Source organism: Echeneis naucrates, chromosome 7 (assembly GCF_900963305.1).
Source record: "Echeneis naucrates chromosome 7, fEcheNa1.1, whole genome shotgun sequence".
Lineage (NCBI taxonomy): Eukaryota > Metazoa > Chordata > Actinopteri > Carangiformes > Echeneidae > Echeneis > Echeneis naucrates.
Genome location: NC_042517.1, coordinates 16,248,379 through 16,275,502, shown reverse-complemented (window position 1 = coordinate 16,275,502; position 27,124 = coordinate 16,248,379). Strand labels below are relative to the sequence as shown.

Genomic DNA, 27,124 nt, shown 5'->3' with positions numbered 1-27,124 from the left:
ATGGGCTGTAACAAACAAATATTAGTTAATCTGCCCAAACTATTTCTGAATATATCTAGCAACGATTCTGGCCAAAACATTACTTTAAATGAGAAAATTCGTTCCCAAAATTACTCACTGCCCAAAGATAATCTTTAAAAGCTTCCATATTTAAATTTGTAATATTATCCAGGGAATGGTGAGAAACAAAATGGACCGCTTTCACGATAATAACTCAGTTTAGTGCCACAGATTACAAATATTGGATAAGCTGTAACTAAATTGGGCTCCTCGTTACACAACCGATCTTCGAAAAACACTTCCGTTTTTCGTGTGGACAGTGATTTGACGTTTTTTCAGGCGACGGGCAGAAGCGAAGATTTTGAAAAACGGACGAAGTGATCCATCCTCCCGGTAAACAATCTTCGGCTCGCTTGTCGCTGCCTGACGTCATGACGTCAGAGCAGGGAGGGACAGACGGCAGTCGGAGGTGCCGCTCGCCCAACGTCTGTGTGAGCTCCAACAGTTTGCTATCACCCCGTGTAAGTGGCAAATGCGTTTCTACTTCAGTTTTTCTTTGAGCTGTTGTGTTGAGCAGTTGTGCGTTCACACGATGCGTGGCGTCACCGTGTCCCGGTAGGAGAAGCTGTTAGGCCGTCGATGGAGGTGTTTCATCGCATGAGTCCGATGACACATTAACGGGACTGTCAACCTGAATCCGTTAACGCTCATCGGCAACAACACCGACTAACGCTCAACTAACATTTCAGGCTTTTCGGGGCTGTTTCCTTCCGTCGCTTCACAATATATTTCACAAGCATCGTCTTTTATTGCTTCATGTCTGGGAAATGTAAATAACGCTGGACGTTACTCCACAGCGAAATTTTAGTCGTATCTGTCGTAACGGTCGATGTATGTCCTGTCACCGTGTGCAGCTTTTTTTTTTTGTTGTTGTTGTGTTTTGTTTTTTTTTTTTTTGAGGTTGATGCATTAACACCAAAATGACGGAAATGCAGCGTAGTGTTCAATCAAACATCTGTTTCTTCCAAGTAGCTGGAAATAAACAGGCAAAAAATAAAATAAAATAATAAATAAAAAAGAATTAAATTCGTGGCATATGGAAATAGTGTTCTTTTCTGTCACATCATACTCAGGCTTTACTTGATATGGACATTAAGGAAGTTATGTCCACGGGCCTTTTTCCAGTCATACAGCATTGTTGCTGTGTACTATGACGCCTTCTTATTGATATATCCTCATGTCTTAACTATGGCTCTATCAGTTTCCTGCGAGCCACAGAAGTTTATTTTGGTCTCCTCTGGCTCACCTGGCTGAGGACATTTCATGGCCGGGAAAGGATGGCAGTCCACTGCCTCATTACATCTGATGCCTAGTGCTCTTCAGAGGAGCTTTTTTCTGCAGCCTATTATTATCAGTGTCTGGGAGACAGACGTACACACTTTCACACACAGGCATACAAAAGGAAGGCAGACACAGAGTACAGTGTGCCAAGGAAGCATTTAGTGGATTACAGTTTCAATCTCACTTTGTTTCTTCTTTTTTAAAGATTTATGGGCCTGATGAAGCAGATCGACATCTCTGCAATGAAGGAAAACTGCTCCAGCGTCATGATCATGGACTGAAGGTTTGTTTTCATCTTTTTACTCGTCTCATCATAACAGTTTCCATCTCTCCTCTCTGACCATTTTTAGAATCTGCTGGTTTTGATACTGCACTGTGTTTAGTGTAAGAACATGTGCGGAAAGGTGCAGTAAGACATACTATATCCCACTATCTGTTCAGCATAGTCTGCTAAGTGGCTGAGCGCTTGGCTGCCCCTCCAGGGCACTTCTAACGCAGCCATTCATGTCTCACTCCGATGGTCAGACCACCACGATGACGCTCCTCCTCCACCTCCTCCTCCTCTCCTCCTCCTCCCACTGCTCTCACGTTGTGCTTTCTCTATTGAGAGCTGAGCTAAGAATTCAAAGTCCAGTGCAGAGTGCAATGTGTATTAGATGCATGCATACATCGATACGTGTGTGCACATGTGTATGTTTGTGTGTATGGTGTTTACAAGGTAAAGATGGAGTTGCCTCCACATCTGCTCAGTTGCATGCAACATTTCAGTGTTGGATATGGCAAAGATGTGCTCATGATGGATCAGATCACAGGCCAGGCACAGATTAATTGGGTTTTTGTTCAGGAAGTCATCTTTTAATGAGATTTGATTCAACTTTATAGTCATTACAAGTACAAGGCAACAAAATGCAGTTTCACATCTAACCAGAAGTGCAACAATGTTTCATTTATTTACAATATTTGTAGACACTTGTCAAGTTTTCTTGAACACATGAGGTGGGGGGTGCCATCCCCACCTTTTTATGGGGATGGCAGTTTGGCTGGTATATGATGCCTATGCAGGACTAGCTGCAGTCTTTTGATCGTTTACATTAAATTTACCACGTTATCTGTATAAAATGGGTCATGCACAATTTCATAGTTGGGTCAAGTGGGGAATATTTCCCCACTTCTAGTAATGAGGAGATTTTTTCAGTTTTTTGTTCAGTGCTTAACACATACTTGGTTGTTCCCTTGTGTTGCAGAGGGAATGTTGACCTGTCTGTGCAGCATAGCTTGTGTTGCCTGGGCTCAGTACTTGGTGCTCTCGGCTTGGTTGTGCTTTCCACCCGACACAATTGTTTCTGTGAGTGTGAAGCCAGTGAGGGATCATGTCTCTGTTACTGCATTAGATATTCCATCTTCTTTGTTAAGGCCACCTGAATGGGTCTCAGTTTTACCCCGTCACCATAGCTGTAGGTGTTAGGGTTAGTCTGAACTGGTTTGAAACACAAAAAAGTTATGTTAGTTCATTTATAATGATGAATCATCATATTTGACTGACACATTTTAATTAGTCAAAATAATCTTAACTGCATAGAATCTTGGTTTGTAGCTTTACATTTGTATTCTCATTTTCACCTAGCACAATTTTGCAGAAGTTATCAGTTACAGATTCAAGAGGAACAAATAATATTTTTTTGCCCCACTGGAGTCAAATTGATGTCAGCATCACTCAGACTTGGCTCTGTTCCCTGAACCAAAGGTCCAACCATGGCTGAAGAGGAAGTGTATGTCAGAGAGGAAACAGTTTTTCCCTTTCATTTTTTTCTCATATTTTTCCTCTTCCAGATGCGTTTTGCTGTTTGGAAACCCATAGAGAAACTGAAGGGTCTCTATGTACCTTACTGATAAATTAATTCATTTTTTACCACTGCTGCAAACTCAATCATAAGTGAAAGTGTCTGTACCAAGTAATGCTTTAGCAGACTGGGTTTCTTCTCTCTAGCAGGACTGACTCCCACACTTCCAGAATGAAGGTGAAATTCCTTTTTAAAGGCTGTGGTTTCTAGTGGCAACGAACTGCCCTCCTCCCTACGATCCCTTCCTGTTTGAAGAGGAAGGCAGAAAAGAAGCAGGGATCATAGAGTGTCACAAGAGTTTGCACTTCAAAACATGGCTGGGCCCCATGTTTAGATTAGTCAATATTTTCAAAAGGTAGTCTTTTGAGATTATGCAGCAAACCTCTGTTCAGACCTCTAAATCTGGATGTTAACCTGATGGCAGTTTAATATATTGGTCATTACCGAAAGGTCAGCACAGAAATCTTGTTGGGTCAGACCTAGTGAGATTTTTTGCCTGAATGCTGTCAGACTGCTGTAAAAGCTGCAGCAGCACACAACCAGACCATGTGGAGAGACAGGCAGTACAGATTAAGTAGTGCTGTACATGCAGCATGTGTGAAAATAGGATTTAAAAAAGTCTCAAGGTCATAACCTGTATTTCAGTCCTTGTGTACTGTATCGTGTAAAGAGGACCTTTCATTAATGTCATATCTAAATGAAGCCACAAGCATTAACATGAGTGTTTACGTAACCTATGTCTCAAAGATGAGAAGCCACCAGCAATGAAGCTGGCGATGTTACTTATTCCCTCTCTGAAGAGCCCTAAAAAAAAAAAGGAAATTCTGTATAATAAGACTGTAACATTGGTTAATGTCCTTAAGGTTTCATATTAGCTTCTAATTTGCATAAATGTTGCAAAAGCAAAAGTTGTTATATTGTTCATACACCTAAAAGGTGCTGTATGGACGTTTTTGCTTTTACAAAATAGCCAGCATTGGCATTAACGGCAGTTTCCAAGAGCTTCAGACATTGGTATGCTTATAAATCAAGATAGAACGGTAGAATCCACTCTCCGGACAGCGTTGCTTCTTCATTGCCTGATACTCCAGTGACACAGTAGCTGGGAGTATTATAAAATGGAACACGCTTGAACTTGCTGGTTAGTATGCTAATTTCAGTAGGAGAGAAGTGATGGCAACAGCAGCAAAGCTGTTTTTGAGGTTTCCTTTTTGAATATTTATACCAGGCTGACTGAGTTAATCAGACCAATATTATCTAATATGCATTAGATGCACATTTCCTTTTGCAAAACTCACATTTTGACAGTTTTTGGTGTAAGGCTCACAAAGTCACCTTGTTTTTTGATAGTGGATGGTAAGGTTTGTGTATCAGAGGGATTTTCATTTTTCTGATTAAAACTTTTCCCAAACTGTAAACCTGATAATGTTGAGCAACCGCCTACATGCTGAGCCCAATATCATGTTCAGCGTAAAACCTTTATGACCAGAGCCCATCAACCTCCAGTGAGCGAGTGAGGTGTCAAGTTACTTGAACGCGGAGGTCTGATTGAAGAGTTATTTAAATAGGTGACGCTACAGATGAGTTATATCGGAGTTCAAAAACCTGTTGTCACCTGCTGGCACCAAAAACAGCAAGATACATGACCTCATAACCTGGTGCGTTTTTCTCAGCTCCACAAAATGTGCATTGACCCTGACTCACATTCCTTTTCCCATCCTTTACGACTGTGCGCCTTAAACACAATCTCTGGTATGAGATTTCAGCTGGTGTGTAGGTGGTTTCCAGCCTGTTGACAGTTGATGATTCTCTGCCAGAGCTGGTGGAATATGAGCTTTGTTGGCCAAGTCAAAAGCATGGCCACAGTTAAATATCTATCAAGTTAGTAAGTGAAGGCCACTTTACAGGGCTTGCAATCTGTAGTGCTGGAAATCCCCTTTGGAGATAATATTGTATTGTATTGCTTGTAAATAGCAGGAGAATCAGATTTTTAATACACCTTTAATCAGATTGGAAACTTAAAACTGCACCATGTGTAGGTGTCGTTGTAGCAGGCATGTTTCAGTGTCAGGTCCATGAACAAGGTGAATTATTCATGAAGACACTCGCTGTGGTGTTGAGCGTAGGTGAGGAGATGCCTCTTAAACAAGCCTTCTCCTTCTCTCTAACATGCAGACGTGTACAGCATAACGTTTCATCCCTCACAGCAGTGTTACTTTTCATCACTTAAATGCTGTTGACCAAATGATCAATAACGAATGACGAAAACAAAACAAGAACTAATAAACAAAAACAAAAGTAATGACTAAAAGTAAATAAAATTCAACTGACATTTTCATGAACAAATAAAAACTAGGTGAACAGTTGGAGCCAATTGGAGGAAATCTCTTTCTGAGGTGGTGGGGGCAGGGCTTCAAACACTTGTGTATTGGGAAGTCAACAGTGGCTAGTCAGATTTTCAAGTCCCCCCCCCCCCCCCCCCCCCCCCAACTTGATCTAAGATTTGCCTAAATCTTGTTTCAAGTGATAACACTTTTTTGAATTGATCTTTTTATTGTTTCCTTCATACCCATAAAACCAGGTAATTTGGAGCATTAAGCATCAGGTTCGAGACTGTCTCATTCTAACAAACAAATAATTGAGTAAAAACCCTAACCCTAACCCTAAATAGATAAAGAAGACAGAATTAAAATGTGTCTATTCATATATACCATAGATTTTGTCAGACTCATAGCAAGTCTTAAATTATGTTTAACACGACTGCCTCCCTCTCCCCATCCAACTATTCTGCGCAACCAATAACTCGAGATATGTTTGATCTTTACAGCCTTGTATAAGTTTCAGAGTTTTCAACCGTTTATTTTTGCAGCTTCCCACTCACCAGACTCTATTAGTTGGTGTTAGGTGAGTCAGACTTACCTCACACCCAATATTCCATCTACAGTTCCTATTGTCTTTGTGTGTGTTATATGTGTACTTACGTAACTTTTTTTGTTTGTGTTTTAGCAAAAAAAAAAAAGTAATCTCAAAGCAATATCGGTGTAGAGAAGTAAAAAGAGTCATTGCTGCAGATGATCTCCTGTTGCCTAAAATCTAAATATTAGCTAAGATGGACTTTTACGTCTATGTTTAAGTGTTTAGCTCATTAATGAAATTCATGCGATGAAAAGCTTTTAGAATATAAAGTATATGCAGGTCAGTTTCAGACAAACATCAGGTGTGAGCCAGAGTTTCTTAAATTAGTCTTTTTGGCAGCTTTACAAGCAGAAACAATCTTTCATGCTTTAAGGCTTTGTCAACAGGTCCGCGAGCTTATTAAGCAATACACAGATATGTGTTTTCTTGTCTGTATGTGTTTGACTTAACTATTTTATATTGCCTAGTGTGTCCCATTCCTGGAAAGCTGAATGCAACTTTAGCAGTCGGGCCTCCCTGTGGGTTTCATCTTGTACAATAGGTCGTTGTGCCTGCCTCCGTCAGGGAACAACTTGCCATTCACCTTCTCATTCAGACGGGATCTCTGCTAAGCATCTGAGCTGACCCTGATGCAGCCACGTAAAACACGTTTTGGACCATAGAATACCTTTGATCCAGCTTGAGCCCTTTTTACTCCCTTTGTAACCGACTGCCTCTCCCTCTCACTTACTCACTCTCTAGACAAAGAGTTGTGTCTCTTATCGCACTTTTTGTCCTATGCTGAAGTCATCTCCTGCACTGTCAGGACTGATACAACTGTCCTATTCTCTGCCTCCCTGCCCCACGGACGTGCACATAGAGACAATAACGATTGTTCCTGTTTCCTGTCTATGCTGTCATTATGCAGCTGCTGAATGAGATATGGTACTTTTTCCATTGGTCCATGTCATGACACCAGACACAAATTCACACATGCTCAAACTTAGGTGGGCTGCTCATTTCTACACAATATAATTCCCGCTATATCTCTTCTCCTCTGTCCTTTTCTCTGTGTCAAATACACACAAACACACACATTCATGCCACACACAAACATCGCTGCCAGAACTCTCTGGCCTAATTCCCGTCTTATTGATGTGTGTCTGTCAGTGAAAGAGGCGCAGCACAAAGAGCAGCGATGGGTCTGTATGTGGCTCAGTGGAAACAAAGAGCCATCTATTCCATGCCAGCTCTCAGATCCTTCTGGAAACACAGCATGGGCTTGTTTAAGCTATGGCTATATTTTGAATTAACCAACTGTATGTTCAGCAACGAACAACATGGCCGCTTTAGTGTCAAAGAGCACAGGCCAGATTGACCTCCACTTGTGTTGTTCAGTTTGCAAAGTAGAATTGAATTAAAAAATTAGTCAAGGAAAAAAACAAAAAAAACACACACACACACACACACACACCCCCCCCATCCAAAAGAAAAAACACAACTAAATATTATGTGAATATTATGTTTTTCATTTATTGTCAAATTGAAATCATATAACATTGAAAACATTACATACAACACGATTCCCTGAACAGATTGTGGTTCTTTTTAAATGAAAAAATACCTGGGTCTAGGTAGGAAGATAAAAATTACTATTAAAATAAAGATCAATTGAAGTGCAGCATGTAGGAAATATTGTAAGCATTTACAAATTCACATTCAAACTGCTTATGTCAATAAAAAAACCTCTTAGGCCCGGTGGGCTCTCAAGCTCTGGCTTCTCACTCGCATTTGCTATTTGAGTCTCATGCTCCTCTATGCTAACACTAGGTGCTGAAATGAGTGCCAGATGGCTCCTCGTGGCTCATCTTTACTGGTAGACTACTACTTCTAATGACCCAGTCAACTGCTAGACTGGGTCATTAGTTAGTGAACTTGCTCAAATTTGTGTTTCAGCTCAGTGAGGCTGGTCTGTGTTACATACTAAAGGAAGTTGCTAGAATAGCTCGACAACAACATACAGGGCTTTGTGATAATGCTCCATCACCTGGAGGAAACAAGGAGCGGCCTTAATTTTGTATTAAATAATTGCACAGTCTTTCTTTTTTCAATAGTGATAATAGATGTTATTTTAGAAGACTTGCATTAGGGGTGGGAATATTTTACTATCCAAAGGTTCGATTCAATGATTTCTGTTTCAATCTATAGGTGTGCCAAGGCTCCTCCTGTCTGCTTTGCAAGACAGAATGACAAATGGAGACATTAAAGTGTCTTTTTTCACATTTATTAAGTTTTAAACATTCATCCATGCTTAGATGGAATGGTTGCAATTGTTGCATTAAAGCAATATTACATATTGCTTAAATAACAAAAATAAAAGTGTGTCTTTATTAAAAAAAAAAAATTGTGCAGTTAAACATGGATTCCTCATTTTGCAAACCTTGCACACTGTGAAGCTCATGTCAAGCTTGGTCTTCCCGGGCATTCAGTAAATAGGGCCCCATAAAATCTGCGATCAGGGAATCACGGAATCAGACATTAAAAACAGAATTCATTACAAACACGGAGTGACAGAACTGGCGAACATTTTACATATTTTTTTCTGGAATAAAAAGGAACATATATGTTGGGAAATTGCACAGAGGCAGTCACTAATAATGCACGCCCCCCTACCCGTGAATGAATAAATAAATAAATGAATAAATGAATGTGGTGCCTTCAGCATAGTGGGCATGGTTCAGTTCCCAGTGAGGTGCTGAACATGTCTAGGTTAATTGGTGACTTGATTTAAATGTATGTGGTGACCTGAGCAGCACAGTGGCGTAATAGTTAGCACTGTTGCCCGTCAAAAAGAAGGGCGTGGTTCGATTCCCGGTGGGTGAACTGGGCTACAACAAGGAATAAGGAAGGGCGAGCAGACTAGTGGAGACTAGATCAGACTAAATGAGATGGGACCTTCCCAGATACTAGACCAGACCAGATACCGGACCCATGCAGAGAGTAGAGACTAGACCAGAGACTAGAGTAGACACGACGAGAAACTGGACCCCTCCACAGAGACGGGCCCCCAGTCTTTTTTTGGAATAAAAAGGATTGTATCTGTGAAAATTCTCAGAGGGGGTCACTGATAATTCATGCCCCCCACCAGTGAAGCAGCCGTCTGAGTGCTAAGTCAAACGAGTCACTCACTGAACTCTGAGCACTTAGTTGACTATCATATACTTCAATGGAGATTTCAGGTATTCGGTGGAAAACCAAAGAGCATGGGAATATAAGAGATTAAAAAGTTTATTTGGAGTGCATTTGATATTTCCACCAAAGTTGTGGGAGATATGTTTCATTGTTTTATTGTTATGTCTTTGCTTAAATGTGTGACAGCATCAAAGTTTTCAGTTATAACTGAAGAAATTGTCTATTTCTTTACTTAAAACACTGTCTCAGGGTTAAATTTGTGTAAGATGCTAAAAATGGAATTCTCAAAAATTAATAACCGTGAAAAAAAAAAAGGAATTTGGGGAAAATTAAAACAGATTTTATAGGGCTCTAGGTAAAAACCAACATGAGTCCCAATCTTTGCCTTCAACAAGGATGGGGCCGGTTTTAAATTGATTCTGAATTGTAATAAAAGAGAATTGCGATTCTTATGAATCAATTTTTTGGCACACCCCTAACTTCTTTCCACTTTCCACAGTCTATCAGTGCCATATTTCTGCCGAACTTTCACTTTCTCTATAGCTTAGCTGGTCAGGGTCACTGGGTATCTTTATACGTTTGTATTTAGACAAGGGCATGAGTGACAGAGGGTGACAGAGTTCCACTGGCCATTGTCCATGCGTTCATTTACCGTTCACCCTTGACATTGTGAAATCTGTGAGGAAAATGCTGACTCCCATGAGGCTGCTGACCCAGTGGTCACTGACACCTGCTGATCACAAAGAATCAGGCATAGTCTGTCACCTGCTTGCTTCTGTGGTCCATGAAATGATATCATTATTGAAGGCATGTTTCTGAGGTTTATCAGAGCCACAAGTGAATATTTTTATTTGTATTTTTTAAGACAAGCACCGAGTTGCCTTTTTTTTTTTTTTTTTTTAATTTGACTGAAACATACTATGTTGAACATAGTCTTGCTTTATCACATTATTTTTCAAAAACATTACAACATACCAATTTAACCGTTTTGAGAGTAGTATAATGTTGTGGGATTATGTATTTTTGGATCATACAGAGTAGGTTAGTCGGTGAAAGACACATCTGGTCTTTAGCATCATCACCCTGCCAAGGTGGAATGATGAGCCTTTGTCATATTGAACAAACATCCAGGAGCTCTTGTGTCTGCACAAGCATCTACACCAAGTCTGACAATAATGCTTTATCCTCGAAAGGATTCTGAAAGAGGATTTAGTTTGAATAAAAACTGTGGCAATCAAGAAAACATCCAATCCAACATGAGGATCAGCTTGGGGATGAAGGAGGGGATTTACAGACACAGAGAAGGAATAGGCACCAAGGTCGAGACAGTGCGTCAGGTTCTGCTTCAGCTTGAGGACAGGATTAGTTTTGGTTTACCTCTACTACCACACTGCAGCTTCAAAACAATACTACCTAACCCTAACCCTGTGTGTATGTCCATTCAACCTCTATAAGGACCTGCTCAATTGAACAGCCTGGTCAGATGCAAAATAAATATCAAAAGAATTATACACTCATGATTATGACCAAAGATGTCTACAAACATTCGTGTTTGGGTTTTTTATTTACTATCACAATACAGCACGCAATACCTAAGTGGTTAAAAATTATCATTATGAAGCAGCAATGGCAGTGAGTTAAAAGCTGTGTTGTCATGTTGAATATTAAAATCAATTTTGCATTGTAGTGAACTTAGCAGTAGTGTATAAAACATTTTCATAATTCATTTTTGGATCCTGTACACAATACGATTTTGTCCAAATCCGTTTATGTTAGAAAAATGTGGTTGTATGTTTTCCAGTAGAACTGTGTATCATGATAACTAGGTGTCTTTTTCAAAAATCATGATTTACTTTATTTCCCATGAAAATGAATATTGAAGTTACTGGAATTATCATCCAGGTGTGATCAGTAAAACACAGAGTTAGGGCTGTGTTATTATAAGTGTCAAAGCCACTGCCTTGTGGTCGACAGCACAATGTCATGATCGCTGCAAGCAACATGGTGAATAAAGTGAACCGTTCGACACCTGCTCTCTCTTTCGCTCTCCCCCTCCCTTTCACAGTGACAGTTGCATTAAACTGAATAGTGGCAGCATATTAACACCTCGCCTCTATATTCAACACACAGGTACCTGCTCGCTTTAATCTGCTCATTGAGCAGAAAGGATTATATCAAATCAGAGCTAAGATCAACGTGTAGAAAGTAGAAGCTGTTGTGCTGTGAATGTGTTTATGTGCATAAATGCATCTTTATGCAGTGCTAGTGTGGCTGCTGTGAAAAGAGATATACTACCTGCAAGTAGCTCCATGGTTATCTTCTCTTTCTTCTAACTCAGAATCTATTATACAACTTAACAGCTGAATGACCAGTTTTATTTGCATAGATTAGACTCTTGTGCAGTTGCGATGTGTGTGTGTACGTGACCACATCTGTCAGCCCAACTTTGTGCAATTCTTCATGACCCAACAGCGCAGCTGAAGGAATATAGGTTGAATAAATAACTCCCCAGGCTGTGAATGTCCATCCCTTGTTTGTTTTGCTGGGCTCAATGGGAGCAGCAATTGATGCTTCAGGGAGGCTCAGACTGTCTCTCTGTGGGTCCGTCTCTGAGCCGATCACTTCCCCACCAATAGGATTTCTTCTCGAGGAAGTTATTTTATCAGGTGTCTTTGTTGATTTTGTCACTGACTTTTAAAAGGCTGCAGGAGGCATTCATGCGCCCATGTTTTGTTTGTGACATTGCACTACGTGTTGGTGCTGGTGCGGAAACCCTTGTCCCTTGATACTGCCAAAGGATGAGGAAAGATTGGCTCTTGGGATTCCTGAAAATGAGCGCCTGAAGGAACACAAACAAATGCACACACACAAAGTTAAGTCACATAATATCACAGGTTCAGTTCAATATTTCCAACACATCCTCAGCACATAGAGAAAAATATAATTAATTGCAAATAAAGTGAGTTGTGCAATGGATTGAATATGTTGAGGTGACTAAGGGAACTGAAGTTTCAAATCAATTTCAAAGTCTATTCCTTTTTTTCTGTTTTTGGCCCTCCTCATCTATCGACCTCTCTCTCAGGTAATCCACAGGTGTGAGTCACACTAGGCTGACGGTTGGGCTGATGGTAGGTGGGTTTTCCTTCATCATTATTGCTTTCCTCATCTCCCTCCATTTCCATTCAGGCCATTTTTTTTATTGTATTAATCACTGTGTACCTGCTTACATTTGACTGCATTCATCCTTTATTTTGTGGCCCATTTTACCATACTACCACACTTCCCTTTCTAACTTGTGTTTGCTCTTGAAACATTGCTTTTGAATATTGAACTACATTGGCAGAACTGTCACTGGGGAGGTCCCTCCACTTCATGATAGTGTAATCATCTCACATCATTTTTTAGACTGTAACTCCAGTGTCATATTGGTTGGTGAATTTAGTGTAATGCTTTCTAGTCTTTAGGCTGTAAAACACTAACCCGATTACTATGTATTCCAACTCATTTTAAAGTTGTGCGTGCATGCAATTAGTGATTGCATAACAATGGCTCTAAGCAACAATTCTGCCTCTTATAATTCATCTCCTTTCTCTCTGTACTAGACCAGCATGACTACTTGTTCCTGAATGAAAGATGCATGATCCCTGTTTGGATTCATCCCCCTGACCACCACTGAACCGATTGAACCATCCATCAGACAGTCCCATCTTCACTTTCACTGTTCTCTGCTTCACTCTACTGTAGTCAAGTCTTCTCTCCTTCACAGTTGCCCCATTGTGATCCTCTAGATGAGAGAACTGGGGAGAGAAGTGTTAGCGGTCTGTTTAATAGAATGATTCCTCCCTGCTATACATGAGAGAGCACTGGGGCCACATGGAGCAGGGGAATGACAGTCAAGGCGAGCCAGAGGGGGTGGGTCCCACTTCTGGTCCTGGAGGTAAAAGAGAGGCAGAGGGGTCATCGAACTCAGGGTTGAAGAGGGCCTCATACCAGTCAGAGCAGCCGTCATTCAGTAAGATGAGCCAGAACGCCAGAGAGAGCATAGAGGTTCTTGGCCAGGGATTGAAACAGCTGTTCCAGCAGCAGCGTAAACGCCTCTCCCTCTCTCGCACCGCCAGCACCTCTTCGTCTTCCTCCTTAGTTTCAGCAGGCAGCAACTCCCCCTTTGCCTTTGAGGATGCCTTGGGGTCCTGCCTTCCTAACCCTGACCGCGTGTCTGCTCCTGTGGTTCCTTCTGCAGCTGGCCAGGGCTCAGCGGCTGTGGGCAAGATGAGGCGTGGGACCAGCCTGCAAAGCCGGCGCAGTAAGGGCTCAGGATCGGGGAGCGGAGACCGCGACCCTCTCCTGAGAGGTAGCCCCCAGGCCCCACGCCGTCGAAATACCACCGATTCACAGCACCATACCAGCCGCCCACGCTCTTCTTCCACCACCGACACCACGCCCAGCAGCCCCGCCCCTGGATACACTTGTGCTGATGTCGTGCTGTCATCAGGGTACCAGTCCACAGAGGAGACAGACAGGGTAAGTGACGTTGGTCATGAGTCATATTATCACTAGACAACCGGATCAATGTTCCTCTTTTACCTGTTTACTGGTGTCAGGCCTTGTTTTTGTCAGTCAATCACAGTCTGAGCTTCACCTTGCTGTGGATGTAAGAGTTCCTCTTTCAGCTTTGAGCACATGGAGTGGGCCTTTACTGCTCTCTGATTTTGCCTAGCACAGCACATTGATCAAGAGTAAAGATGTGTTTCTTATGGTCAAAACAGCATTGATCAAACTAAGGACACATATCCACTGCGTGCTTTGGTGACAAATTAAACACTCACAGCACAAGTATTCCTAAACATATAGATACAGACGTGTTAATGTATAAGGTCAGTGTTAAAGTGTGTCAGAAAACAATAGTCAGGTGCTCACTGTAATCCACTGTGACCCACTGTAATCATTCCTCCTCTTCATACTCCTTCGAAGATATACTATTCTACAGAAACACACTGTCTTCCAACCTTTTCCCCAGGCCAAGTCTCCCAAATAAAGTCATGATCCAATGATATCTTATTGCTTAGTGTGTGTTTTAGAATGTCAGAATTAGATTTGGTTGCCATTTAGCTTGTGTCTTTTTTTTTTCCAATTAGTCCTGTCGGGACTGCCATTTCTGCCATGTCCGTATTAGTAGATAAAAAGCATAGCTGTTTTTCTGAGTGCTATATTAGATTGCAGCCCACAGAACTGTAGGTGTTGTAGGCTGCAGTTTGGTCTTTCTTCCACCAGAGATCACTGTCAGATAGCTAACCTGCTATGAGCAGCACTGGTCTTGGTTCATGTGGAGGTTGTGTTTGCATTATGAGTTCATTTTTGTGGAAGACTGTCATGTTCTTCGGGTTAATGAAATAGACCCAAGGCCTGGATTTTGTATCAGCGTGTCACAGATGGAGTGGCTGACTATTAATCTATCAGGAGACAGTAACTCAAGTGTAAGACTAGTGGGAACTGTAGAAATAATAACTGGTGGCTTTAATCTCTGAGATAAATTAAAGTTTTTGTCAGTGCCCGTTTCCTCACCCTTGAAATCATCCTTCATTCCTATCTAAAAGGACCTTACCTGAGATGAGGAAGCAGGACAGAGAGCCAGATGTCTCTTTGCTCCATTAGTCCTGCTGCTACTGTGTCAGGTGACCATCAACCTTTCTGTGCTCTCGCCCCATTCTCATACATGTCTAGCTAGCATTACAGCCATGTTTCTGCACAGCAACAAAGCAGGTCTTTCAAGCAGTCACTGTGGTTACGCAGAAACTTGCTGCGTAGAACTACGCCCTGCTTGGGTTGCCATAGTAATGGCGTTATCGACCTTGTGGGTGTGTGACATCCTGCTGTTAGTATAGGTCAAGGTTTTAGATGTGCAGGGATGATAAATGTTGTGATCAATTCTTCTGTCATTTTATCCTTACCCTATTTCTTTCTTCTGTCATTCATTATTTTCCTTCCTTCCTTCTTTCCTTTCTTGCTTCATGCATCCCCTTTGTCTTTTCTTCCTTTTTCTTTCTATTTCCCTCCCTGTTCCCCACCCTGTATCCCTGGAGAGACTTAGTATAGGCAGTCAGCTGGTCCCTCGCTCTCTCGCCTCCTCCCCCCACCCTTCGGCTTACTGACAGGAAGCAGGAGGCAACCTTCCCTCCTCGTAGATGAGTGAGAGCTGAGCACATGCTGTGTGTGAATGTGTTATTGGTGCTGTGGTTTACAAGAGGATGTGGAGGGGTGTGTATTTATGTGTTTGTGTTCTGGTAATCATTTCTGTACTGACAGCCATGTGATGTGAGCATCTTGTGTGAGTGACTGTGTCTGTGAGAAAATCACTGTTAATATGAGTAGAGGGCAACACAGCTGAGCTGTCTTTATCTCTGTTCACCCTCCCTCCTTTTTTTCATTTCTCTCTGTCTCCTTTCAGAGTAGCTGAAAGTGGTGTAGATTACAAAATGTGCATGCGCATAGGTGTAGGAGGGGAAGGTAACGCATGTGCTTTTAGTATGTGTGTGTGTGTGGAGTGTATTATGTGAGTGGCTTGCCATTTGGTGGGATCTGAGTGGAGAAGCATAGAGCAGGGGGTGCAACTCTGGCTCCATCAGTCAGTCAGGATGGTGCAGCGCTTCAGTCTTCGTAGACAATACTCAAAGGTAAGCTTAAAATACACAAAAACTTGTTTTTAGCGGCTCGATCAAAGCTTGACGTTTTTGCACTCTCAAGACAGCAGTGGAAATGGTACTGTAAAAACTGTGATGAAACCGTAAACATATGATGGACTGCATATTAGCAGGCTTTTTCATCTGAACTTGTGTCCACTTTTATGGAGATCGATCTGTACAGTAACTAAGCAGTCCATCTGTGCACTTTATCTCAACTCTCGTTAAACAGTAACTTCTGCTGCAACAGAATGGCAGCCCAAGAGATCAACCAGAGCTGTCATTAAGTGATGCAATTATTAATCAACATTATGCTTGAATATTGCTGACTGGGGAGCATGTATGACTTGTTTGAAAAAGGGTACTTTAGTGTGCTCTAAAGCTGTTCATGAGACTTGTGATTTTTCCCCTGGGGGGAGCTCTGTTAAAGAGAGTAGAGGGGGTATGTGAAAACTCAACATTAGGTCTGTTCTGCAGCTGGTGCTCAGCCTGTGGGATTAAGTACAATTAGCTACTGATTAATTGATTGCATGACTACACCTTCCTTGTTATCTTTAGCTGGGGGTTATGCTGTTGGTAGATGTTCATATGCCTGGAAGCATCAACATGTACATGTACAGATGCACACCTGGGCAGGCTCTCTTCTCAAACGGATGGAGGGATAGAACAATAGTAAAAATCAACAGAGGGAGGTAAGGGCTGGAAGGCGCAAAATGTTTGGTATCTGAATGTAAGACTTTTTTGGATAAGAGATGGGGAAGAACACAGGAGGTGGTTCTAGTGGGATGTGAGCTACAGAATTGAGACAAAACAGAAGCTAAGCCTTGGGGCTAGTTTTTGTGTGTGTGTGAGAAAGACTGAAGCTGTGTTTGTCTTTGGAGGACGCAACCTTCCCTGGTGCCTGTCTACAAATGTTCTACAACCCTTTTACTTCTAATAGTGCAATGTTGGGCTATATTGGAAAGGAAGAGAGTTGGGTAAATGACCCTGTGTCTCTCTGAGCTCACATCTCCACATGCTCACCTATCTGCCTGTCTCCTATTCTGTCATCTTATTTTGTTACTCATGTTAAATTCATTGTTCATCTGCAGTACCCATAACCAGTGCAAAACACTCCATGAGGTTTTTTTTGGTTGTTTTTGTTGTGTGTGTGTGTGTGTGTGTGTGTGTGTGTGTGTGTGTGGTTTTTTTTTTTTTTTATGTCCACCTGAGTTGTATGAGCAGCTGTATACTGAATTAAACAGAAAATTTGCTGAGGAATGCAACTGACAATTATAGGATTGGTAACAATGGTATGGTATGACATACAAACCAAATAGTAAAAAATAATTAGAATTTATTTCTGCCTTTTAAAATAAGTTTCGCTGGTGTGATCCTGTGGTGTTTGTCCTATATTAGAGCATTAGTAAGTGTCAGTGTCAGACTTCACCTGGACCCCTGAAACTTTTTCTGTCCCTATTGGTGTAACATCCTCATCACTGTGCTCTCATCGTCTCTCATCTCCCCAGGCTACTGGCTGTGTGATGATGAAAGCATTTGTGCCTTTTGTAACACAACTCCATAGCTTGTCCTCGAACAATTTTAGTGACACAAACCTGCCAAAGACAAACAGGAGGTATTGCTTGATCACATGTACGCAACCACACCTGCAGATGCATATCACCACAAGTCAGTTTTATCAAATCACTGACACAGCCCCTTGTCCTGAAGTCATAGTAAACACGATCCCAGGAACATAGAGTCAAACCAGTACATAATCAAACTGAGGTTGTGTGTCCTGTCTCTCAGCCGTGGAGATGATGAAGTGTGTGCTCTTAGTCCACACTGAAGGATGATGTCATCCCAGCACTGTGTTTGCCAACTACCAGCCCGTAGCTAATTGTTTTGCAGATACAGTGTGTGTGCTGTTAATGCACCATCATGACTCTTGTTCGTTCAGGGATGTTGACATTAACTATGAGTCCTGCATATCAAAAAAGTGTTCCACTCAAATGTATTAATCTCTCTTCTCAGCTATTTCCCCACAGTTGTCCTTGTCCTTTTATCAACCCGCTAGTTATTTCCCTTTCCTGCCATGTCTCAATAATCCTCTGTCCCGCAACTCAGACAAGCAAAATTCTCCTTTGTTTCAGTTGTCCTTTCTTAGTGTAATATTTATTTTCCTACTTTTCACGGCAGCAAGCCCTCTAAACCAAAAGTGGAGTTTTGTGTCAGCTGATGATTGGCAGAGCACTAGTGTCTTGATTTTGGATTAAATACAATGGCTCTCCTGTTCGGACCCTTTGCCTTTCTTGTTCTTTGCTTTTTCCTTGTCTGTTTGTGTCCGTGTTTGTGTGTTGTGTTGTGTGTGTTCTTGGTGCACTAGTGGATGTTGCCAAACTAACTGAAGGTATCAAACACCATTACATGGCTAGATGTAGCCATGTAATGGCTCCTGGCTCCTGGCTGATCCAAAAATAGGCAAATAGCAGTTGCATGTGTGAAAAGATTTTTGTTTTTTGATTTCGTAATTTGTTTTCCATTTCATAGTCACCCCTGTTGTCATGATCAGTGGGCAGTTGTGGAAGTTGAGAAGTGCCCTTGCTTTACTTTTTTCTTTTTCTTTTTTCTTCTGTGCGCAAGCATCTGCAGGCTTGTGAGAGCATTTGTTTGGCTATTGTTTTTACGCAATTTGTATTTAACTGTAGCCTTTTTTTTCTCTGCTTTTTCTCAGTTTCTCTGCTTTTGGAATGCGCTAAGTCTTCTATCTAACTCTGGTTCAGCCTTAAAGACTTTGACTAGGACTCAAACACTTGGGACATTAAAATCAACTTGGTCAAGAGATTTGGAGCCTTGAGAACTGGCTACTGTGGTTTTGTTCAAGATCTGTAATCAACAGGATTTCCTCACTGAACAAACATCTGAATCCACTTCTCTTCTTTTATTCATGCCCTTCACTTCTTCAGCAGTTTTTCCACCTTTCCTCTTTGCAACCTTCCACCATTTACCTTCTCACTGTTTGTCTTAGTTCTTTTCTTAGCTCCTTCTCTCTTCACACCCCTCTCCCTCTCATCTGTGTCCAGTTTTCCGGCAGTGTAGTTGGTTGCCAATCTCCATAGTAACAGGATGATGTTCAAAGGGGTTGAAGTGCCTTTACTCAGCTGAATGCTTAGAGGTGCAGCCTATGATCTCACAGCCACCTCATCAGCCTGCCTGGTGAAACAAAACCTCCTACAGTGTGGAAAAAGTGTCTCCAATAATTAGGCTCTTGTTCAATCCACCAAATGAGGAGACTTTGTGCTAAATGCTAATTGTTCTAAACTTCATAATTAAGCTTTCTCTCCCATAATGTGTTTCAAATGCCTGATGTATAAAAAGACATGTTGGAATGGCATCCAATCACTTCAAACTCAGTGCTGAAGCAACGTTTCTGGTTCCTGTTCCTGTTCTGATGCATATTTAAATTAAGTCCTTTGAATGAAATACAAAGAGCGCTGAGGATTGTGTGGAGGTGTCGCGAAATAAAAGTTTGTGTTTGACAGTTAACAGGCCTCAGTGGGCATGCTGTCTTCCGCTTCACAGGATGTGAGCAAAACAAAATAAATAGATGCACTGTAAATATGTTGTTCTACCATGGAAAATCTGGGGAGTGGAATTGAATCAGATGCTCATCTTTTGTGTGCAGGCGTGCGTGTGTTGTGCATGTATGTCTTTGTGTGTGCTTGAACTCTCCGCCCAACTGTTTGTTTTCCCTTTGAAGCGCAGCCCCAGCCTGTTTAATTTGGCAATTGAATATTCATGTGATTATACATGTAGGCCAACGCCCTTACTCTGCACTCACTCCCATTAGCATTCGCAGCACTGGAAACAGGCTCAGCTACAAACGCACACATAACAGCTTCACAGTTGATGCGTAGCAAGCAATTTTGTGTGAAACCATCAAGGCAGATGTGATGGTCTGGAAAAAAATTGACAAGACTAAAATTGGCCTAAATGCAGGTCTTTGTGTGTGTTACTGTGGGGTTTTATCATCAATATCCATGAAGTAATGGGGAAGGAAACAAAGATAAAGCTGTGAAGTTGATGTCATTCTTCCCTTTTAGCCAGTTTTATAGGTTGCTGAACTGGGTCTGAATGAGGAAGGAGTCTCAGTTCTCTGCCTATTTCTAAGTTGCTATATATAGACAGATGTCTGAACCAGGGTTGGTCAAGTTCGGTTTTCAAGGGCGTTTCAATGTTTGAGTTCATTATTAGAAAAGAAAATGTCACGGGTTTCTAAAGTTCAGATATATGCACAGCACTTATGAGAAACCCCTGTAGATCTCAAAAGACAAATGATATTCATTCAGATATGTTTATGGAACAAACAAGCTGACAGTTCTTTTTCCTGGGGAAGAGTCAAAATTTTAATTTGTAATTTTAACCGGTTATTCAGATACTTACTGGGGTCTTTGCTGTCTTAACATTTTTTACTTTGGTGACTATGTTTGAGGTCATGTGCATTTTAAATGTACATGTCAGCAGTGAGTCACTAAGGGTCATCCTTTGTATATTTATTTTTGGTGTGCAGCTGGTCCTTCCTCTTTGAGTCATTTCTGTGTGTGTGCATGTGTGTGAGAGAGAGAGAGAGAAAGGACATTCATGTCGGCATGTATGAATATCTATACTGTTTTCTCAGCCGTTGAAGGACAGCCACATATTTTTTCTCATTCAATCACTTTGGACGTTCAGGTTGACCTTGACCCACATGCTTGTTCCTCATACGCTTCTGGCTATATTAATTTCAAAGATCTACAGTGCTTGCTTTGACTAAAGGAGCTGCCAATATTAGCTCTGGATATAAGTCATTAGAAATTTTTTCAGGATACATTGCCATGCACCTTTCTGTTGTGTTTGGTTTAGCTTTCCTGACTCAGAGTGACCAGGAGATTGGTTGATTGATTGGAGGAGAATTACTCATTCTGAGAAAGGGATGACAGAGGCAGATAGATCCAGAGAGGACATTCTCTGCATCCCTGCCACTCCCTGCTCGGTTTGTATCATTTGTGTGACTCCGATGAATTATGGATGAGGCTATAGATCGCTGAGCTCAGCCCTGCTCCACTGACCCACTTAGAACGCACAACCAGACACCGTTCAAATCTGATCACATCCTCTGGGAAATATATTTTTTGTCCACTAATACTCAGATTCCTCACATTCTCATGTGTGTCAGCCAGCAGGAATGCTTTATTTCTTCACCACCAAGATTTAGTTTCCCACCGGAAGATAATCTGGTCTGCAGACCCCTGACACACTACATACTTGTTACATCAGGCAAATAATGCAATTGGTTAAAGATGTTCTATGTGAAATGACTGAATGATCTTTTCTGATGATCTCCTATCTTGCACTGTTTCCCCTCCATGCAAATATGAATGTTGCTGCTACGATTGCTGTTTTTTATTAGCGAGCAGAGGGGCAGAGCTCTGGACTATACCTTTGGGAACTAGATATACATACTTCAAATTGCACCTATGTGAGTAAAGCAGCTGTAGGAAAAATTGTTGTCCAGTTTCAGAAAAGTACTTGCTGATAAGACTACACAAAGAAACACATATCTCTGCAATCAACAACATTTAGAAGAACCATCTTGCACGAATTGTGTCATTTTTTTTTCTTTTTTATGGATCAATGCCTTAATATATGTGAGGGGCCAATGTGGCACATGAAAGCCGTCAGAGGCTCTCACACAGTGATATTAACGTTACATATAATTTATATAGGAATCTTTTATAGAAACATCATGAAAGTTATATTATTATTGGAAATAATAATATTGTATTTGAAGAAATTAACATTTGTGAAATAAATACTTATTTATATACATATATATGGTAATACAACAGTATTGTTATGCAAGCTAACTCTGGGGAAAAAAAGTTGAAAACTAATAAATGGAACCTGCGAGCTGCTAGGTAATATATTTTTTGTTTAATAAATTGCCTATAGTTCTTGTAAATATTTTACTGACATTTAGTTCAATCAAAGGGTGCTTTCTTAAATTTTGAGATTACACCAGTTTTCCCAAAATGTGTTCCCAAATGCACTAATCTGATTTGGCCTAAAGTGTCCGTCTGTTTCGACTGGATAAAAAAACAAACAAACAAACAAACAAGCCTAAAGGCAGGGAACATTTTGCAATAATAAAAGTATCCTTTCACAGCTAAAAATACATTCCAAACATTAGTCTTCACATACTATACAACCACAAATGTTACACCATTTTCCTCCCTTACTCTGGACTTTTCTGTTCACCTCCTTGACATATCCTGCCTTCCTCCCTGTTCACACTATCAGCCCACAAGGCACCTGTGTGCTTTGATGTGACTGCCACATCAGGTCTGAATTATGTTCTATAAAGGGTTGTATGTCAGTCAGTAGGGAGGATGATAAATCAAGAATGAAAAACAAGGACTTACTGAAAGCAAACCTGACAGGAAATGACTGCTGGTATAGACAGACAAGTAACAGTCCATTGTCCATGCAGGAGACGATAATGACATGTAGTATAGTTGTGGACTAGCTCCCTCTGGTGGTTTGAGGCTGTAGTTGGCTGTGAGTACATCCCAATCAAGTGCAAGTGGATATTGAAACATACACTGAGACACCTTCATAGACTGGGCCATCATTAATGGAATTATTTACACGTATTATTCTCACTGTGACAAATCAAAACGTCTGGCTTGAAAACGCTGTACATTTCTTCAGTTACCAGTTCAAAATTAGATGGAAATGCCAGAATGATTGTGATTGTAAGTTACCCTCAATGCAGAAGACCACCACCATTGTTTTGTGAGATAATAACAATTTGGCAAAATGAGAATGCAGTCTAAGATTTTGCCTGGATAATAGTTGTCCAGCACGGATGAGAACCAAATGCCCTCCCTCAATTTCCGTTCTCCTGTTATGAAGTGCACTGTATCCAAGTGGCCTAATTCACACAGTGGAGCATTGCTGAAAACCTAGACTTTCCAATAATATAAGTATGTTTGTGGAGTGGATAGTGAGGTCAATATGGTGTCACTATATGTGGAATATGGTCTGGATTCAGAGGAAAAGAAGTTGCCACAAGAATGCTTTTTAAAAGAACAGGACAGTAAGTCACCACTAAAAAGACAAATAACACCTTTTAACTACATTATTAGCTCTGGATTAGTCATCTAATCAATTTCTGTAAAACATTCATTCATTCATTCATTCATCTTCTACCGCTTATCCGTTTCCGGGTTGCGGAGGGTGCTGGAGCCAATTCCAGCTCACATTGGGTGAGGATGGGATACACCCTGGCCAACACATACAGAGACAGACAGAGACAAACAACCGCTCGCCCTCACACTCAGACCTACGGACAATTTAGAGTCACCAGTTAACCCAAACCTGATGTCTTTGGGTGGTGGGAATGAACTGGAGTGCCCGGAGGAAACCCACGCAAGCACGGGGAAAACATGCTAACGCCACACAGAAAGGCCACAGGCCCGAGAAATGAATCCACAATCTTCTTTCTGTGAGACAACAGCGCTAAACCACTCTGCCGCCACAATAATTTGTTCTTTTATTATTTCATTTTACTGTCACATAAAATAAATCTTTAGATTTCATTTCCTACGAGTTACAGCCCTCTAAATTTTATAGCATTGCATGGTGTACATATTGCTCCTTTACTGCTGGGATTTTCCAGCGTAAATTATTGAGCAATCACTGACATATCGTGTGCAGCCAATATTATGCTGTTTAGAGAAAATCTATTCTTTTTTCATACTCTCACTTCCTCCTTGACAGTGACTGCACAGTGTCATACAACTCAAACTTGCAGTCAACTCAATGTGAAAGCTTCTGTTTTACAGCAGCAAACAAGACATTATTTCTGGGAAAACTGATGTGTTATTTGTGTGTGAAATAGAAACGTTTAGTAATAAATGATGTGGTAACAGATAAGTGAAACAACTACTCATTGAAAAGACACTTCCTATATGGGAATCTGAAAGTAAACAATTGTAGCTCTGACAGCAACAATGAAAGCAAATAATGATTTTGTTTAGAGTAGAGAGAACTATTTTTACTAGATTGACAATGTTAAGTTGTTAAAGTCAAATTTTTCGGATCTTTAAGCACCGCAAGCTGAATTGAAATAATACATTGTCAACATTTGGGAAAAAGATTATATATAGTTATTTTGGTCAACTGACAGCAGTATTAATGTCATTAACATGCTTACTTCTCTGAACTGCTGCTGTTCTTTGTTCATTCATTCATTCATTCATTTTCAACCGCTTATCCGTTTCCGGGTCGCAGCGGTGTGGCAGCCAATCCCAATTCACACTGGGCGAGGGAGAGGCGAACAACCACTCACCCTCACACTCAGACCTATAGACAATTCAGAGTCACCAATTAACCCACCATTTAAGCTAACCACTATGCCGCCGTTACCCGCTGTTCTCTCTTACTAATGCTTAGTTGTTTACAGTATGTTTTTAGTGTGTTTGTTTTCCTTCGTGCCCTGCTCTTGGAGGTTCCCATATTAGAGTTGGCTACTAAACTGTTTCATGCTCTCTCACCTCATCCCGCCAGTCATAATAGTTCCTCTGTTTAAAGTGCCCAGTTGTTTATGTAACTGCTAATAGGACCATTGATTACACTGAAGCTTAGACTAGGAAGGAGTGGACAGCCAGGGTTGGACTTCAGCCTTCCCTTTATGGGAGGAAGTGTTGTTCAAAGGGGCCTGAGCCCCAGGTCATGGTTGTCTCGTCTCTCAGGCTTGAATTACCCTCAGTCCACACAGACAAAGCTCTTGCTCTTCTGCCTTTATGTAACCTGTCACACCCCCCTCTCACCATTTCACAGCACAAGTCATCGTAATTTACAATCAAGTGGAGGTGACTGTGGTCTTCACACAGTAAAACAAACATACAAAAAAAATGGTCAGTTTGCTGTAAAGTTTTACATTTTAAAACATTGTCTTGTACTAATACAGTTTACTTTCACCGCTACTTCAACTCAACTTTAATGTTTTACTCTCCCTCTCTGTTTATCTAGTCTCACTTTGCCCTCTCTCCAACCCAAGTCCAGTTACATCAGAGCCAGTCCCTTCCCTTTCTCCTCTCGATTCTTCCTGAACATTTTGGCTGTGTGGCATCTGTTGGCCTCAGTTTGGCACAGGACTCTTTCTTCACGGTGACAATGAGTGTTGTGTACTATGTGAGTGTTGTTGCCTCTGTCCATTGGCCGAGGAACCATCTCTGCCTTAATGTGTGTGCTCATCACTCAGTGCTTTGTTTATCAAACCCATACAGCATCTTTGTTGGAGAAACCCCATGTAGCTATTGCATTTTGCAAAACGTCAGACCAAAGGCACCACAGTGGTTTCACACACAAGAACCACAGTAATGGCAAAGCTGGAGGTATGATGGAGTTCATTCTTGTACTGCTGCATACCTGTTTGCAGTCATAGGAAGAAGCATGCTTTCATATTTTGATAGCAAGTTTCAACAAAAAAAAAAAAAGGTTAGTACAGCATCTTTACATAGTGCAATGTCCTCCCTGGGTGTAATTCTATGTGACTTAATTGCAATACATGTTGAAAAATTATTTCAACAGCATAGTATAGTTGCATAATTTATCATTATTGTCTCATATTGTAGAGCCTTTTCTTTGAAGAAAATGTGGACATCTGATGTTTTTGTTGTGAAATTTTCTAAGTAGAATACGGTCCACTTAGTTTTACCATGATGACATTCAAATGGCATATTATATTACAGGCACTTAAGCCCGAGATTGGTGTTGTCATTCTTCTAGGACCTCCTAACCTATAGATTACATGATGCCATATCAGTTATTATTCTTACTGCTGGGTGTGTCATGTAAGTAGATAAACGTGCCTGCTCTGGATTGGCCACATATCTCACCAGTTCAGCAAGTCATGTCCTCACAACAAATGGGTAAAATGTATGTGTGTGTAAGAGCATGAGAAAGAAAGGGATATTGTAATGTGATGCATTCATCAAACCGGGTCATTGTTTTTTCCGCAAGGCACGTCTGTCTCACACCCATTACATGAGATGGCACAGAAGGATCTCAGCAGAGCCAGGTTTTTTTTTTTTTTTTTCGTTTTTGTTTTTGTTTTTTGTGCTTGTTTGTTTTTAGATTTGCCGGCTGTTTCTAGATTCGGCTCCATTATTTAACAGAGAACTGGTCAAGAAAATGTGACTTATAACTACTGGTGTGTGCAGTGTTTGGGCAGTTGGTGAAGAGAAGCATTGATCTGCCAAATTTCATCCTGTAAATTGAGCCACTGTGTCTCGTTCTCTGACTTCTGTCAGTTAGTGATTTTCTATGGATGTCAGTAATATGACAAGCCACAGCTGTTCTCTCTTTCCTTCAGTGTGACACTAATAAGGTAAAACTGCCCTGGGGACAAACATCTCCATTTTCTGTTTCTTTTCAAGTATCAGGCACATGTCAGAACATGAATATGCCCCCCCTCTGTGAATTCATCATTGCGGAGCCACTCTGCAATTTGCAGTATGTTGTGAAGGCATGCTAAGAGAGACTGTGGTGTAAAGATGTCCTGAGTCACCCTGAAAGCTTGTTTATTCCTGTTCTGCCATGAGCTGCTGGGGCCGCGCAGCCTCCACAGGAGACTCGGACCTCAGGCTGCAATGACCCTGGGCAAAGAATGTATGCAATGCATTCATGTCTGAAAGGAACTGATTAGTCAACAGATCCAGTGTAGAGTTCCCCTAAGTGACAAATGTTTCACAGTTAAGTCATGTGTAAGAAGACCTCATGATGATTTTAACTTTAATATATTTCTGTGCTCAGTCACACTGCAGGCAGTCAAGAAACGAGTTGTACCCCCTAACCCTTAAAGCACCTGTAACAACAAATCCAAAGGGAATTATCACCTGAATCTGCAGCTGTTCGCAGCACAAGGAAGTTCATCACTGTCCGTACTAGCTAATTTCTTACATTTAAAAAGTGAAACCCAATCTAGTGATTCTCTCATTTCAAACTAGCATTTCCTAAGAACTTAAAAGGGATTTTACACACAAACCAAGTGAAGGATTCATGCCTAGCTGGTGTAACCCACACCAGATGCATCTGTGTGTGTTTGTGTGAGAGAGCAGACTGTTGACATTGAAGGGAAATAAAGAAAATATA

The 27,124-nt window shown here is 41.1% G+C and overlaps 1 protein-coding gene across 7 annotated transcripts in view; it reads left to right on the top strand.

The window, feature by feature from the left end:
- Nucleotides 1-445: 445 nt before the first annotated feature.
- The window catches only part of tmcc1a (transmembrane and coiled-coil domain family 1a), a 41,003-nt gene continuing 14,324 nt past the window's right edge, over nucleotides 446-27,124 (top strand). Inside the window, exons 1-5 of one of the 7 annotated variants that reach the window (XM_029506093.1) lie at nucleotides 446-521; nucleotides 1,547-1,624; nucleotides 12,352-12,397; nucleotides 12,872-13,181; nucleotides 13,510-13,790. In XM_029506093.1, coding sequence (XP_029361953.1) covers nucleotides 13,539-13,790 — 252 coding nt within the window. In that variant the 5' untranslated portion in view covers nucleotides 446-521; nucleotides 1,547-1,624; nucleotides 12,352-12,397; nucleotides 12,872-13,181; nucleotides 13,510-13,538. Of the gene's footprint in view, nucleotides 522-1,546; nucleotides 1,625-12,351; nucleotides 12,402-12,871; nucleotides 13,791-15,826; nucleotides 15,941-27,124 lie in introns of those variants that run through there. The other 6 variants (XM_029506094.1, XM_029506090.1, XM_029506092.1 and 3 more) reach the window with 6 other exon arrangements.